The sequence below is a fragment of the Fusarium proliferatum genome (genome assembly GCF_900067095.1).
Source record: "Fusarium proliferatum ET1 genome assembly, contig: FPRO_scaffold009, whole genome shotgun sequence".
Taxonomy (NCBI): domain Eukaryota; kingdom Fungi; phylum Ascomycota; class Sordariomycetes; order Hypocreales; family Nectriaceae; genus Fusarium; species Fusarium proliferatum.
This window is the reverse complement of record NW_022194798.1, coordinates 1,172,086-1,186,037: the sequence shown is the minus strand read 5'-3', so window position 1 is coordinate 1,186,037 and position 13,952 is coordinate 1,172,086. Positions and strand designations below refer to the sequence as shown.

The 13,952-nt window shown below is 49.3% G+C and overlaps 7 protein-coding genes across 7 annotated transcripts; 5 read left to right on the top strand and 2 right to left on the bottom strand.

The window, feature by feature from the left end:
• Positions 1-299: 299 nt before the first annotated feature.
• FPRO_15344 (uncharacterized protein) lies at positions 300-1,981 on the top strand (the record flags this gene model as incomplete). The annotated part of the gene is made up of 3 exons (XM_031220346.1): positions 300-527; positions 578-680; positions 726-1,981. The coding sequence occupies 3 exons, from the start codon at positions 300-302 to the stop codon at positions 1,979-1,981; spliced, it is 1,587 nt and encodes a 528-aa protein (XP_031086015.1).
• Positions 1,982-2,751: 770 nt separating this feature from the next.
• On the top strand, positions 2,752-4,305 carry FPRO_15345 (putative lysine permease; the record flags this gene model as incomplete). The annotated part of the gene is made up of 1 exon (XM_031220345.1): positions 2,752-4,305. The coding sequence occupies one exon, from the start codon at positions 2,752-2,754 to the stop codon at positions 4,303-4,305; it is 1,554 nt and encodes a 517-aa protein (XP_031086014.1).
• A 344-nt stretch (positions 4,306-4,649) lies between these two features.
• FPRO_15346 (uncharacterized protein) lies at positions 4,650-6,202 on the top strand (the record flags this gene model as incomplete). Its single annotated transcript, XM_031220344.1, has 5 exons — positions 4,650-4,782; positions 4,848-5,277; positions 5,329-5,446; positions 5,499-5,548; positions 5,596-6,202. The coding sequence occupies 5 exons, from the start codon at positions 4,650-4,652 to the stop codon at positions 6,200-6,202; spliced, it is 1,338 nt and encodes a 445-aa protein (XP_031086013.1).
• A 167-nt stretch (positions 6,203-6,369) lies between these two features.
• Positions 6,370-7,834, bottom strand: FPRO_15347 (uncharacterized protein; the record flags this gene model as incomplete). Its single annotated transcript, XM_031220343.1, has 4 exons — positions 6,370-6,546; positions 6,592-7,385; positions 7,433-7,534; positions 7,585-7,834. The coding sequence occupies 4 exons, from the start codon at positions 7,832-7,834 to the stop codon at positions 6,370-6,372; spliced, it is 1,323 nt and encodes a 440-aa protein (XP_031086012.1).
• A 291-nt stretch (positions 7,835-8,125) lies between these two features.
• FPRO_15348 (uncharacterized protein) lies at positions 8,126-8,977 on the bottom strand (the record flags this gene model as incomplete). The annotated part of the gene is made up of 2 exons (XM_031220342.1): positions 8,126-8,421; positions 8,470-8,977. The coding sequence occupies 2 exons, from the start codon at positions 8,975-8,977 to the stop codon at positions 8,126-8,128; spliced, it is 804 nt and encodes a 267-aa protein (XP_031086011.1).
• A 1,039-nt stretch (positions 8,978-10,016) lies between these two features.
• FPRO_15349 (uncharacterized protein) lies at positions 10,017-11,771 on the top strand (the record flags this gene model as incomplete). The annotated part of the gene is made up of 4 exons (XM_031220341.1): positions 10,017-10,060; positions 10,108-10,424; positions 10,479-11,374; positions 11,421-11,771. 4 exons carry the CDS (start codon positions 10,017-10,019, stop codon positions 11,769-11,771), a joined length of 1,608 nt encoding a protein of 535 aa, XP_031086010.1.
• Positions 11,772-12,232: 461 nt separating this feature from the next.
• Positions 12,233-13,648, top strand: FPRO_15350 (uncharacterized protein; the record flags this gene model as incomplete). The annotated part of the gene is made up of 3 exons (XM_031220340.1): positions 12,233-12,352; positions 12,398-13,383; positions 13,432-13,648. The coding sequence occupies 3 exons, from the start codon at positions 12,233-12,235 to the stop codon at positions 13,646-13,648; spliced, it is 1,323 nt and encodes a 440-aa protein (XP_031086009.1).
• Between the last annotated feature and the right edge of the window lie 304 nt (positions 13,649-13,952).

The following is a 13,952-nucleotide window of genomic DNA, read 5'->3' as shown; positions in this document are numbered from 1 at the left end:
TAGGTTCATGTGAGAAAGTCGAACGCCTTTCATGCAAGACAGGTTCTGGAAACCCAGAAACAGTCACACATGGTCTCAAAATGAGAATGGCTCATGCTTGCAGATCCACAGTAGCCATTCTCCCCTGCAAACCTAAGATATTGACCCTGTAGGTCACCGGGCATCTTGCCGGCACCCGATTATTGACAGATCCTGCATGCATATTTAAGAGCATCGAAGGACGCCAAGATGATAATTTACATTTGCTCTTACATTCCTATTCATCATCTATCGCCACTCGTCTTTGTGCAAACGACAACATGAGTGACGAGAAGCAAGTCGACCTCAAGGTCGCTAACGCAAGCTCCAGTAGCTCACTCAACGAGGGCGCTGTTATCTCTGGCCGAGCTGCAGATGAGACTCTTGATCTTATCGAGAAGCACGGACATGAAGTTGGGGAACTTACTCCCGAGATGAAGAAGAAGCTCAAGCGCAAGATTTACATCCACGTCCTTTTGCTTGTCACGTTCATCGACTTTATGCTCTATGTAAGGAGGACAGATCGCTAATGATGATTGGCGCTAACACCCAGGTTCAGGTCGATAAGAGCACGCTGGGTCAAGCTACACTCCTTGGGCTCTTCAAGGATACCGGTCTCAATAACTCCGAGTACAACAACTTGAACTCCCTCTTCTACACCGGTTAGTCATCTCATTCTGTGCAATCAACACAGCTAACCCTTTCAGGTTACATTATTGGTCAGATTCCTGGACAACTTCTCATTCAAAAACTACCGCTGCGCACGTTCATCTCAGGAATCATCTTTACATGGGCTGTTATTGTCCTCCTCCACTGTGTGGCCCAGAGCTATGGAGCCCTGATCCCTCTTCGCTTCTTCCTCGGGTTCGTCGAGTCCGCGGTCATCCCAGCTCTTGAGATTACGATGTCCATGTTCTTTACGCCTGAGGAGCTCCACCAGGTCCAGCCTCTATTTTACACTTCTTGCATCGGCTCGCCCATGTTCACTGGCCTTGTTTCGTACGGTTTGCTTTATAGCAAAGTCAGCACTAGCCCTTGGAAATTCTTCATGATCATCACTGGAGGCATATCCCTCGTTCTATCAGTGATCACCTGGTTCTGGTATCCCAATAACCCTGCAACTGCATGGTTCTTGACCACTGAACAGAAGGTCCATACGATTCGTCGCATTCATGAAACTACCCGCAGCTCGATCGAGCAGAAGACCTTCAAGAGGCATCAGTTTTACGAGTGTTTGAAGGATCCTATTTCCTGGCTGTTCGCCTTCTCGGGCTTCACACTCATGCTGGCCAACAATCTCCCTTACCAGCAGAGTTTGCTCTTCCTGGACCTTGGAGTTTCTCCATTAGGATCGACCCTCGTCTGGGTCGCTTCTGGCGGGTTTGCAATTCTTGCATGCATAACAGCCTCGCTTCTGATACGCTTCTTCCCTGGTCATAGCGCTTGGTGGGCTGCACTCTGGTGCGTACCTTGTATCGCAAGTAGTATTGGTATGGTCACTATTCCATGGGGCAACACTATTCCTATGCTTGCATGCCTTCTTCTCCCCCCCAATTGCTTCGCGCAAACATGGATCATCTCTGTTGGCTGGGTATCGTCCAGTTGTGCCGGTCATACAAAGCGACTCACCCGAAACGCCATGTTCATGGTGCTCTATGGAATCTCAAATATTATCTCACCGCAGCTGTGGAAGACCGGAGGGCCGCGTTACTATCCTGCGTGGATCGTCCAGATCGTGGCCAGTTTCACCTTGACGCCCATTCTGCTAATAACGATTCGGTTCATCCTCTCTAAGAGAAACAGGGAGCGACGACAGTGGATTGCCGAACAGGAAGCGCTCGGTAACCATGGTGAAGGATATGTCGAACAGGTTGTGGATGGCGAGACTGTGAAGGTCAAGGTGGATGTTTCGATGCTGGACTTGACTGATCTGGAGAATAAGTACTTCCTCTATCCACTGTAGTTGACATTAGATATTGTCTTTATAGATTGAGCTGAGAATGTGTATTTTCTGCTGCTTGCTTAGAAATGGCACATTCAAGTCAACGATGGTGAACCTTGATAGGTAGTCGAGCGCCATGTGTACTCAGACTCACAATCTCACTGCTTGAATTCTTAAATGCTGGACAGATCACGAGGCTCTCTTAGTTCTGCAATCAATCTTAAGTGGTTTCCTGATATGGTAGGTGGCAATCAAGCACAGATCTGTAGCCTCCGCCTTAGAGCGACATCTCAACAAGCCCCACCACGCCCAACTTGAACATCCGCCCTGGCTAGACATGACCTCTCACTAGCTCACTCAATCCAGAACAAGGGCCACGCGCAGATTGTCGTCGAATCTTTGCTTCCAGAATGTCAAGAGGTTATTTATCGATCGGCGACTGATAAGATGTCGCACCAAGGCGGGTGATGCAGCGATGCGGCGACATCATGGTGCTCGAATCTCAACGCCCAAGATCCACATGTTCCGTGGGGTTCGTTCTGGAACTGGGGTAGAAGGGAATGGCGAAGACATCTCACTAAGCTATTATATAATGGATATCGAATTTTGTGATTCCATGACTCCACATGTTCGCCTTTCATCGACAAGATGCACAATCACTCGTACGTTGCCCCGAGTATTCGGACATGACTTGCCATTTCAGATGGCCCGAGATCGGCTGCCCAGAGGAGTGAAAAGGAAGCTCTCTCGCCGTCTGGTTCCCAAGCGGCCGCACTCATGTCATTCACACCATGACGAACTACATGACCATGGATATTCAAGCCAAGACGGACCCTCACCCCGAGGTAAACGAATCGACCCCCTCCACCAAGTCCATCGAGCATGGCACCAACGACACTGAGCTTGAACGCGCTCTCCATGGCCGCCACCTCCAATTCATCGCCATCGGCGCCGCAGTTGGTACAGGTCTCTTCATCGGCACGGGCAACGCCCTTGCAACAGCCGGCCCCGTCTCCCTCCTCATAGCCTTTATCTTCGTCGGAAGTCTTCTCTTCGCGGTAATGACAGCCCTAGGCGAAATGGCAGCATATATCCCCGTTGCAGGTGCCTTTACAACATACGCCTCGCGCTTTCTCGACCCAACATTTGGCTTTGCCATGGGTTGGATTTATTGGTTCAGCTGGACCATTACGTTTGCGCTCGAGTTAACAGCCGCGGGACTGATCATCCAGTACTGGGAGAAGGGACTGAACATCGGTATCTGGATCGCTGTATTTTGGGTCCTCTTCACTGCTGCCAACTTCATGCCTGTTCGTTGGTTCGGAGAGTTCGAAATGTGGTTTTCGAGCATAAAAGTCATCACAATCATTGGCTTCATCATCTTTTCGATTTGTGTCAATGCTGGCGTCGGAGATCAAGGATATCTCGGCTTCAAGTACTGGAAAGACCCTGGAGCATTCAGTGAGCATCTTGTCGAGGGAGATGTTGGACGTTTCGTCGGCTTCTGGTCGGTCTTGATCACCGCTGGTTTCAGTTATCAGGGCTCAGAATTGGTGGCCATCGGTGCAGGCGAAACCAAGGATCCGCGCAAGACGATCCCTTCTGCGATGCGTTGGACATTTTGGGGCGTCTTTTCAATCTTCGTCGCGACCGTGTTCTTCCTCGGTCTCAATATCCCATCGACGAACAAAGACCTCCTCAGCGAATCACAAGACGCTTCGGCATCTCCTCTGGTTATTGTGGCTCAACTGGCAGGTGTTCCAGTACTACCTTCTATCCTCAATGCGGTTCTTTTGACTGCTGTATTGACTGCTGCAAACTCGGATGTGTATTCCAGCAGCCGCATCCTCATTTCTCTGGCAGATTCGGGCCACGCCCCAGCATTTCTGAAGAAGACCAACAGATTCGGAACGCCTTATAATGCCGTCGGTGTTTGCGCCGCTGTCGGCTTTTTGTCTTTCCTCAATCTGTCCAACGACGGAACTGTTGTGTTCAACTGGTTCTTGAGCATTACCTCTGTTGCGGGATTTATCGCATGGGCTATCATTTCGCTCTGTCACATTCGCTTCATGAAGGCCCTGGCTCTTCAAGGGATTTCTCGATCCGAATTACCCTACGTTGCGCCTTTGCAGCCATATTTATCTTGGTATGGTCTGTTCTTCAGCGTGCTGATTATCATTACGAGCGGATTTCAGGTGTTTATCGAGTGGGATACCAGCTCCTTTTTCACAGCGTACATCAGCTTGATCCTGTTCATCGTCATGTTTGTTGGTCACAAGTTGATCTTCCGGACTAAGCTTGTTCCGCTGAACGAGATGGACGTTATCACCGGGAGCGATGTCTGAAAGTACAGAAGACAATATATTCTGAGATAATACAAGTACTTTATGTCGAGCTATGGATCTTCATTCCTTCAGACTTCATCAGAGTGACCTTCCTAGTTAAATAAAGATCTCGTATCCGGTTATTGCCTAGCCCTTCAATCGCCAGCGACAAATCGATTGGCCGACAACAGCGGAGAATTACGGCAGCACCAATGAGATCGCTCCTGTTTTCAGCCGAAGATCCCGGCCTCTGATTACCTCAGCGCTATTGATATGCTATCGCTATCGCGCGTCAACTTAACTTGGGTTAGTGAGATCTGTTTCCAAACAATTTCAAGATCCCCAAGGACACGAGGCCTTTCGACATGTTTCGGGACGCGTCAATACATTCGCTGATACCAACGACGCTGCTTCTGCTCTGCCTTGACGCTGGTTACGTCTTGGCAGCCTCGGAAGCCTCGGGGCTTGATCGGTGTCCAGATTATGTCGCTAATCATGGTGAGTAATATCTCATCGATCGATCGATCACCGTCATGGCCTTCAGTACTGAGCGAATATTGCAGCGCCATTAGTATGGCTTCATCCAGAAGATCGCTTCATGCCTAGCGACCTATCAGCTCACATCGTCAATACAATACCGAAACTCAATGAGCAACCGATTAGTGGACCTTCATTAATTGACCTCTCGAATCTCGGGGAGCTCAATAGCTACGGTGGCGAAGATGTTGCGCTCACAGCCAAGGAAGATCCTCTCACTTATCCTCAATGGATTCTGGGTGAAGCACCGGATGATTCTGGCCGGATAGCCAACTCAGTACCCTGCGCCGTGATCTTGGTGGAGAAGAGCGAGGTTGACATTGATGCATTCTATTTTTACTTTTACTCATTCAATGAGGGGCCAAACATTACCCAAGTCATGGAACCCATTAACCATTTAGTCGGAGATGAGAACTTATCATCGGGAATGCACTTTGGCAACCATGTTGGAGACTGGTAAGTCTGCTCCCACTCACGGTCAGTGGTTCCTCTAACCTTTGATGTCAGGGAGCACAATATGGTCAGATTTCACAATGGGACCCCTGTTGGTATTTACTACAGCCAGCATATTGACGGTGTTGGTTTCAAATGGGATGACTCGACAGTCAACATCACTGATGGGAGGGTAGGGATAGTGTTCATCTCCCTCGGATTCCACTAGCTAACGAGTATCCCAGCCTATCGTGTACAGTGCCCTCGGCTCACACGCCAACTATCCGCAGAAAGGGTATGTAATATCGTTCTATTCTCCAACATTGACTCACCAAGCCACAGCCACCAAATTCACAACGCAGCAATGTTCGACTACTGTGACGAAGGCAAGCTATGGAACCCAGCTCAATCAGCCTACTATTATCGGTTTAACCCCGATTCTTTTACCATCACTCCCATCATCTCACCCTTTGAACCGTCTTCGACCGAAGCCGCTCAGAACTACACTTCGTGGTTCGACTTTACTGGCCACTGGGGTGACATCAGCTATCCAGACTCTGACCCACGGCAAGAAACGGTGCCGCACTTTGGTCTCAAGCGCTTCAACTCTGGCCCCAACGGTCCTCGCTTCAAGCATTTGATTCGCAAGGGTCTTGTACGTGATCATGCGCGAAAGATGGGCTGGAAAGAGTGGGCAGTTGGTGTTTTTATGTATTGGTATCCTTGTTGTATACAAGGCTGGAGATTGTGGAGGTCTCTGGGGATCTTGGCCGTGGTGGTGTCGGCCTTGGTGCTTGCAGTTGTGTACGGAATTAGAAGGCTGAAGACGTGGAGGCAGAGACAGGTTTACACGAAACTGAAGAATGACGATATCCCGATGGAAGAGTTGAGGATGGAAGAGGAGTTCTTGATAGGGTCTGACGATGAGGAGGATGATCATCGACGATAGACGGGACGGCTTCATCTTTACTGTTCAAATAGACACATAGAATTAGACAAGCAACAAGACTTCCAATCATGCACCCCTCTTTGTACCTCTATGAGAACTGAATCATTCAGAATATCTCAGACTAACGTGGCAAGAAACCTCCTGGGTGACAACAACTGGCTAGGTGACTAACCTGACCTAGACTGTTTATTCCGCCCACCCTCTGCCTCGAAGATATTACCAACCGCCTCGCTCACCTTGAGGAGGTGACGATCACGCAGTCTCGCGGACACAAGAGAAACCCCCACAGGTAAGTTGCTCTTCCCACGAAAACCTGGAATATTGACCACTGGTGTATGTAACGCCTGTACATGTTAACAAAATCCAGGATCCAGCACCTGTTCACTTACCGTCCAAGTCGCTGCAAAAACAGGGCTTCCTGTATTCCCCAGGCCTTCAGGAGCCTCGTCGAAGACACTCGGAACTAGCACGGCGACATACTTATCTGCCATCTTATCAAACCGCCGTCGTAGAGCTGCAAGCCCATCATAAGCATCGAGCTGGGCCTGTCGTGAAATTTTATGCTTCTCTTGAACACCTTTCGCCAACACCGGATCAAGCTTGTCTTTGTCTCGGTAATACTCTGGCCACAGACTCGTTGCACCCTCAAGACGTACGAGAGTCAGGTGCCAGTCAATGACTTGGTCAAAGTCTGGACCAAGATCAAGCTCTTCGACTCCAGCGCCATGTGCTTTGAGAAGCTCTACAGCTTTGTCCATAGCCGCGATCGTGCCCTCTCCAGCCAAATCCCACTTCGACGTCCGATATACGGCAAATTTCGAGCCCTTGATATCTCCAAACGTGCTCTCCTCGTCATCGTGTAAAGCAAAGGCGTCAGCTAGGGTCTCAAAGTCCGAAACGCTGCGGGAAAAGAAGCCAATCGTATCAACAGTTGGAGCACAGAACTTCTGTCCCTCTCTTGTGATGGCTCCCCATGTAGGCTTGAAACCGTAGATGCCGTTGAATGCAGCTGGACGAACAATAGAGCCTACAGTCTGTGAACCAAGAGCAACGGGGATCTGAAAGTCTGCTACTGCGGCAGCTGAACCAGCTGAAGAGCCTCCCGGGGTATGAGAGGTACTGTGTGCATTGCGAGTAGCTGGGCCTGTGAAGGATGCAGCAAACTCGGTTGTTGTAGTTTTACCTGGAAATGATGAGAACTTGGCGTTTAGAAAGGCTGGCTTGACTTACCGAAGATGAGACATCCTGCTTGACGGAGAACCATGACCGATCCGGCGTCGATTACGGGATGATCATTCTTATAAATAGTTGAGCCATGTTCAGTCGGCATATCTGATAACTTGTCAGCGACAGGCTCCGACTTGAATGCTTTAAGATGTTGCCTTTGGTCAATATGATGTCCTTGATCCCAACAGGAATGCCATGCAGTGGTCCTCGCTGATCCTTTGGTACCTGGTCTAATTTTCTAGCCTGTTCCAAAACAGCTTTCGGGTCAAGATATGCCCAAGCTTTGACATCGTCATCTCGTTGCTTGATTCGCTCAAGTAGTGATGAAGCATACTGCTCAACTGTGAGACTACCAGAACGAATGTTGTCCAAAATTTGTGTCGCTGTGTGGCGCCAAGGCTCCATATTCGAACAGGAGTCCTTAGAAGTATAAATTGGTAGCGGGTATAGTGAGAACCTGATTGAGCTCTTGATGCAGTTCGTGGGTGAAGTTCCCCGCTCGCTGGCAGTGATGTAGATCCACTGAGATGAGGGGGTTCGGATCTTGGGCCCGACATTTGATCAGGAACTTTCCTCACCGGCCGATGCCTCCGCGACAGGTTTCAGTTTGAAATCGCACAGATAAAACCTGATAAGTCTTATTTATCATATACAGGCATGTTCAATTGCAGCATGAAGATTAGGTCCAGCCACTGTTCATGGATCGCTACACCAACCGCCATCAACAACATAGGAACTACCAGTTACCCCACTAGCTTCATCACTACCCAAAAACACAATCACTTTAGCTACTTCCTCCGGCTCAAGATCTCGCTGCAAACTCTGGCCGCGCATAACCTCTTCGCGGTACTCGGGCGTGAGAACCTCATCCCTTTGTCGCTGGGTCGCAATGGCACCAGGCATAACACTATTGATGCGAATGTTGTACTTGCCATATTCTTTACTCTGAGTACGCGTCAGGCCCATGATTCCCGCCTTGCATGCGCCGTAGACTTTGACGTGTTAGCAGACTGAATAGCCAGACAGGAATGTCAAAGTACCTGGAGTTCCTTGGGCGGGGATGCGCCAGGTGATTGACCCAAGATTGATGATGCTCCCGCTCTTTGCCTCTCTCATCGCCGGAAGAACAGCTTGGCTCATGAAGAAAACATGCCGAAGATTGGTGTTGATGTTCACTTCCCAATCTTCAGGCCTGACATTTTCTGTTTCGAGTCTGGCTCTGTTTCCAGCAGCCGCAGCATTATTGACCAAGATATGTATCATGCCATGTTTATCTTGGATTCTCTCGACCGTGTCTTGTAGCCTTGGTAAATCTGAAACGCTGCAACTGTAGAAGATGGGTGCTTTGGCTTGCACGTTGGCGTCTTTCGCACGCGATACAGCACGGTCAATTGTCTTTTTCGCTGAGCCCTCGGCGATGTCGATGAAGATGACCTGGCTGCCCTGTAGCGTGAACAACTCCACTGTAGCAGCGCCAATGCCTTCTGCACCGCCTGTAATGAGCACGGTCTTGTCCCGCAGACTGGGGTAAGTAGCGTGAGCTGCCATGACTGCAAGTAGCTGTCGATAAGAGTTGGAAATAAAGGTATTGGAAGCGAGATACCGTGAGAAGCGTATCTTGTTTGACCCCTCACTGGTGCCTTACAGATGCAAGCCACTTTCAAGTGATGTAATGCGCAGAAACAACGTTACAATGGTTCGTGACCATTTTACCGTGACTCCATTGGTGTATGGGCGGAACTACTGTAAGGAGTCTAGACTCTGCAGTACGTATTGTCATCTTTTACAATGATTTGGGCCGCTCAACAGCGTGACAACTTTGTTCGACACATTTCTCTAGAAAACTATTACGGCACATCGCCTGAGTATAATAGAACGTAGCAGTCATAGCCAACCTGCCCTCATGACTTCATTATACTCGGGCCTGATGAGTCCGGTGGGGTAAGACTAGCTTCCGCTCACGTGCCTCTGAATGATCATTCAACTTCCGGGTTCCGTCCCCATCTCTATCTCCAGATCTGATTATCGCAACAACTCGGATAAGTTTTATCAACCATCCCGACCATTGAACGGCCTGTTTTATCAGAATGGAGCCCCGGAGCAAACAGGCTTGTGAGCCATGCCGGTAAAATACCCGTGGTCATAAATATTTTATGTCGGGGTCAGGCTGGCTGACTTACGTATAGGAAAAAGAAGAGCAAATGCACAGGTGAAAGGCCAACATGCTCATTCTGCGGACGATTAAATCAACTATGTACTTACCGATCTCCTGGGCCAGTAAGAACTGCCGCAAGAAAAAGCAGTAGAGTCACGAAGAGGTAAGGCCGATCAAACCAGTCATTGAGAGGAAGCTAACGCGAAAAGTGCCCAAAGGGATGACTTACAGGACCGGTTCCAGATGCTGGAGTCACAAGTGAAGGGTATTTATGAGCTGCTTCAGTAAGCTCACTATCAATCATATTCAATGAGTGGTGGCTCATTCTTTAGACCATCGTCAGCCTCAGCTACGGGCCCCGGGCCCTCTCCAAGTACTTCTGCAAGTGTTCCATCTACAAGTTTGCAAGCAGAGTACAGCGCAAGTCCCGGCATGACCTCGCCGCCGCCGATAGACACAATCTTTGATGTGAAGAAGTAAGTTGCCGTTCTGGCCCAAATATTGATGTTACTGAACTTCCCAGTCCAGATGTACCGTCAGAGGTTTTGGATCATCTTATAGAGATCTATCGTGTGAAACTACACCTCCAGCCTTTGCAACTTTTCAACATAGCCGAACTCAGGGACACTCTTAATTCGGCACCTCGATATCTTCTCTACAGCTTCCTGGCGCTCACTGTGCGGTATAGCGCGCATGACTTCTTCAGTGACAATCGATCCAAGGCGGTCGAGTTGTATGGCAGCTCCGCAGAGCAGGAGGTCGCCATCCTTGCTTCTCAGGGCATTCCTAAGCTTGAGATTGTGCAAGCCTTATGCTTGCTTGTCCTAGTTGATGTCGCAGGTAAGTACATTTCAGCTGCTTCTCGTTGGTGGTAAACTGACTCGGGTGAACCAGCATGTAAACCAGGCCGAGCGTGGATGAGCATCGGAACCATGTCCCGACTGGAGGCTCTCCGAAAGTTATCCCAGAGTTCTTTCTACGAATCATCGCCAGTTGAAGCCAGCCTGAGATGCCACTGGACCGTTGCTCTTCTAGAGCAAACATTCATGCCTCAAGAGCGTAGCCGTATATACGACGATGACGAACACAGATACCCAGCCAGCGCCCACCGGCCACCGTCACTCCCGCCCACGAATGATGGCGAGTGCCCTCCAGATCTCTTCTCAGACGACGCATCCGAGGATCTAGGAGTTACGGCATATTATATCAACGTTATCGAGATGTGGGGTCACCTCTCATCATACATGCATCAGGTCAGAATCGGGAAAGCAGAGACAGCATGGTTACCCGGTTCGATGCACTACATCCTCTGCGCAGAGCTTTACAAGCACGAAACCAAACTTCCTCATAGCCATCTGCTGAGAAACGTCCATTTTACTAAAAGAATGGCCACCGAGCTTCAGGACCAGCGAGAGTACTGGATACCGTGGCTTCTCATGCAAGTTGTTACTCACGCCATCACAGCTATTCTACATCATCCTTTCATCCACCTTGTAGCTATGCGAGATAGATCGAGTGGACTTCAGGCCCGTTCCTTTTTGCAGCAGACTGTGGATCAGGCTCTATTTAATTCAGCGTGGGTGTTCAAACTCCTACGTCTATGCGAGGAGCTGCGCTTCGAGGTCTGCGATCCTTTAGTAGGGCAACTTGTAGCAGTAGTCGCAACGATCCCTTGGTTATTCCAACGTGCGATTGATCCGAAGGTCGCGGAAAAAGCAAAAGGCGATCTAGAGTGGTGCAAAGGGTTCTTGGAGAGGCTGTCATCAACATGGCCGCACATTATGCAAAAGGTGCGTAGCTAGCAGCTACTCAGCCGGGTCACTAACAGGTTTTCAGCTCGAATTACTACAGAGCTTGGACTCTACCGCGGATAATAGCTCACAGCCGCCAGCTGGTAAGGGCATCTCTATTGTCTTCCATCCAGCTCTGTTCTGGGCTCTGGTAGATCCCAAGATCAGCCAGATGACGCCGCTATACGGAGAAAGTTCAAGTCGTCCGCAAGATGCTATCATTCGCATCTCGACGCATTATATACACCCCTTAACTGAGACACAGGTAAGCCAGTTGGCACCAAGCCAAAGAGAGGAGTCATTTGATCCATCCATGTTTGATGTTGGGGAGCTTGAGGAAGTGAATTTGAACGATATCTTTTCGCAATTCATGCCAGACATATATGACATACAGTAACTCCGGTCGCTTTCTGATTCTCTACCTAACGCTCCTCCCTTGGTCAAATGATTACAATCGCATCTGTGTCTTACACGCTTTCTCGAGATTCCATGCCGAAGTAGGTTACAAATATTACATCTTAGGGGATTAGGAGGGCCAAAACGTTGGGATAGCAAATCTTCTTAAGACAGGGGAAGTCGGGGTAATAGTAAAATCGTCAGAGAATCATTACGTGATCAAAATGTGATTTACTATGCTTCCCTAATTATGTATGTAAGTTATCGACTAACGGGCCGTAAGTTGGACCTCGTACTGGAGATCCGCTCACGTGCACGGCACATCGACACTGTAGATAGGGTCGCATACAGGTTGACATCCGTCTCCACTGGGCACTTGGGTGCAGTATATCAGACGTCAGTTTTCAGCCAGACTCTCAATCTAACCTACCAAACAGCATCGCCTACCTCCATCTCATCATCATGGATCAGACCAGCAAGATCGTAATCATTGGCGCAGGCCTTTTTGGCCTCACTGCAGCCAAGCAGCTCGCCCTAGAAGGTCACCAGAACATCACTGTCCTTGACAGGCACATGCCGCCTGTAAGAGCCCCAGCCTCAGTGACGTCGATCCGCTAACCTCTTCAGGTGCCGGACGGTTCCAGCTCGGATATCTCCAGAGTCATCCGATTTGACTATGCCGACACCGATTACTGCTCCCTTGCGTATGAAGCTTATTGCAAGTGGTCTCAGGACCCTAAGTATAATGGTATTTTCTACCAAACAGACTATGTCATTGCTGGTTCGAGAAGTACACCTGAGAAGTCTTGGACGGATAAGACAATTGCTCAGCTTGATAAGCGACAGCTGCCTTATACCAGATTGGCAGATGCTGCTGACACAAAGCGGAGATTTCCAATCTTGACCGGCGAACTTGCCCAACCTAACTTTGAGGGTTACTTGAACAAGTCTGGCGGCTGGGCAGATGCGAATAAAGCCATTAAGCAACTTCGTGATGAATGTCTCGAGCTAGGTATCTCCTTCATTGCTGGTCGAGCCGGAACCGTTGTCGGCTTTGACAGCGACGCTCAAGGTGTGATCAAAGCAGTCAAAACCCTTGAGGGAACTCCTGTTCGGGGCGACCACTTCATTCTTGCAGCAGGCGCCTGGTCTTCCGGTATCGTCCCCACTTACAACTCAACACTATCAACAGCACAAGCACTCGGCTTCCTTCACCTTACAGACGATGAGATGGTCAAGTACAAGAACATTCCCATTTATATGAACTACGCCACCGGGTGGTTCAACTTTCCTCCCCACGAGGACACAAAGATGCTTAAGTTTGCTGTTCACGGTTGGGGCTACACTCGAGCGCCCTCAAAGGGTGACAACAACTCTGTCGAGTCCAACATTTCCGTTCCGCCTCCTATTTCTCGGGAGCGAAAGAACTTTGTTCCTGCTGATGCTGAGGAACGCCTCCGAGCCGGCTTGCGCGAGATGCTGCCTGAGCTGGCTGATCGTGCCCTTACTCGGGTAGCTCTGTGTTGGTACACAGATACACCTACTGGTGACTTCATCATGGACTATCATCCTGATTATAAGAACCTGTTTGTTGGCGGAGGCGGAAGTGGACAGTAAGTGACAGCAGCCCTTACTAACGACACCTGGCTAATCTCTCTTAGCGCGTTCAAATTTCTCCCAGTCTTGGGCGAATGTATGGCATCCGCTTGGAAGAAGAAGCTTCCCAGTCAATTAGCAGAGAAGTGGAGGTTCCACACAGAATATGAGCATCGCGAGGATACCTTCCTTGGTGATGGCAGTCGAGGTGGTCCAGAAAGACGAGAGCTGAGTGCAGCCGAGAAGGCGAAATTGAACGGGGGAGAGAAGTCTAAGCTGTAGTGACCAGTCCTCCGTAAAGTACATACTACATATTCTGAACTGTGTCGTCACATTTTGTATCAGCAATAAGATTTCGTAAGATACATCTGAAGGTGATTGATCACATCGACACTCACGTTATCCTTCAGCATATGTCAAGTGCATCGACAATCAACCGAGCCATTTGGTATACCACGACCAACCCATGAATCCTCTCTAGTACCACCACATGAACTGCAATAGCTACGGGCATGGGCCAAGGTCTAACCTATGGTAGTCTGGTTTAAGTCAAACTTTATTTATTTAGGGCTGGCCAAATGCGGTT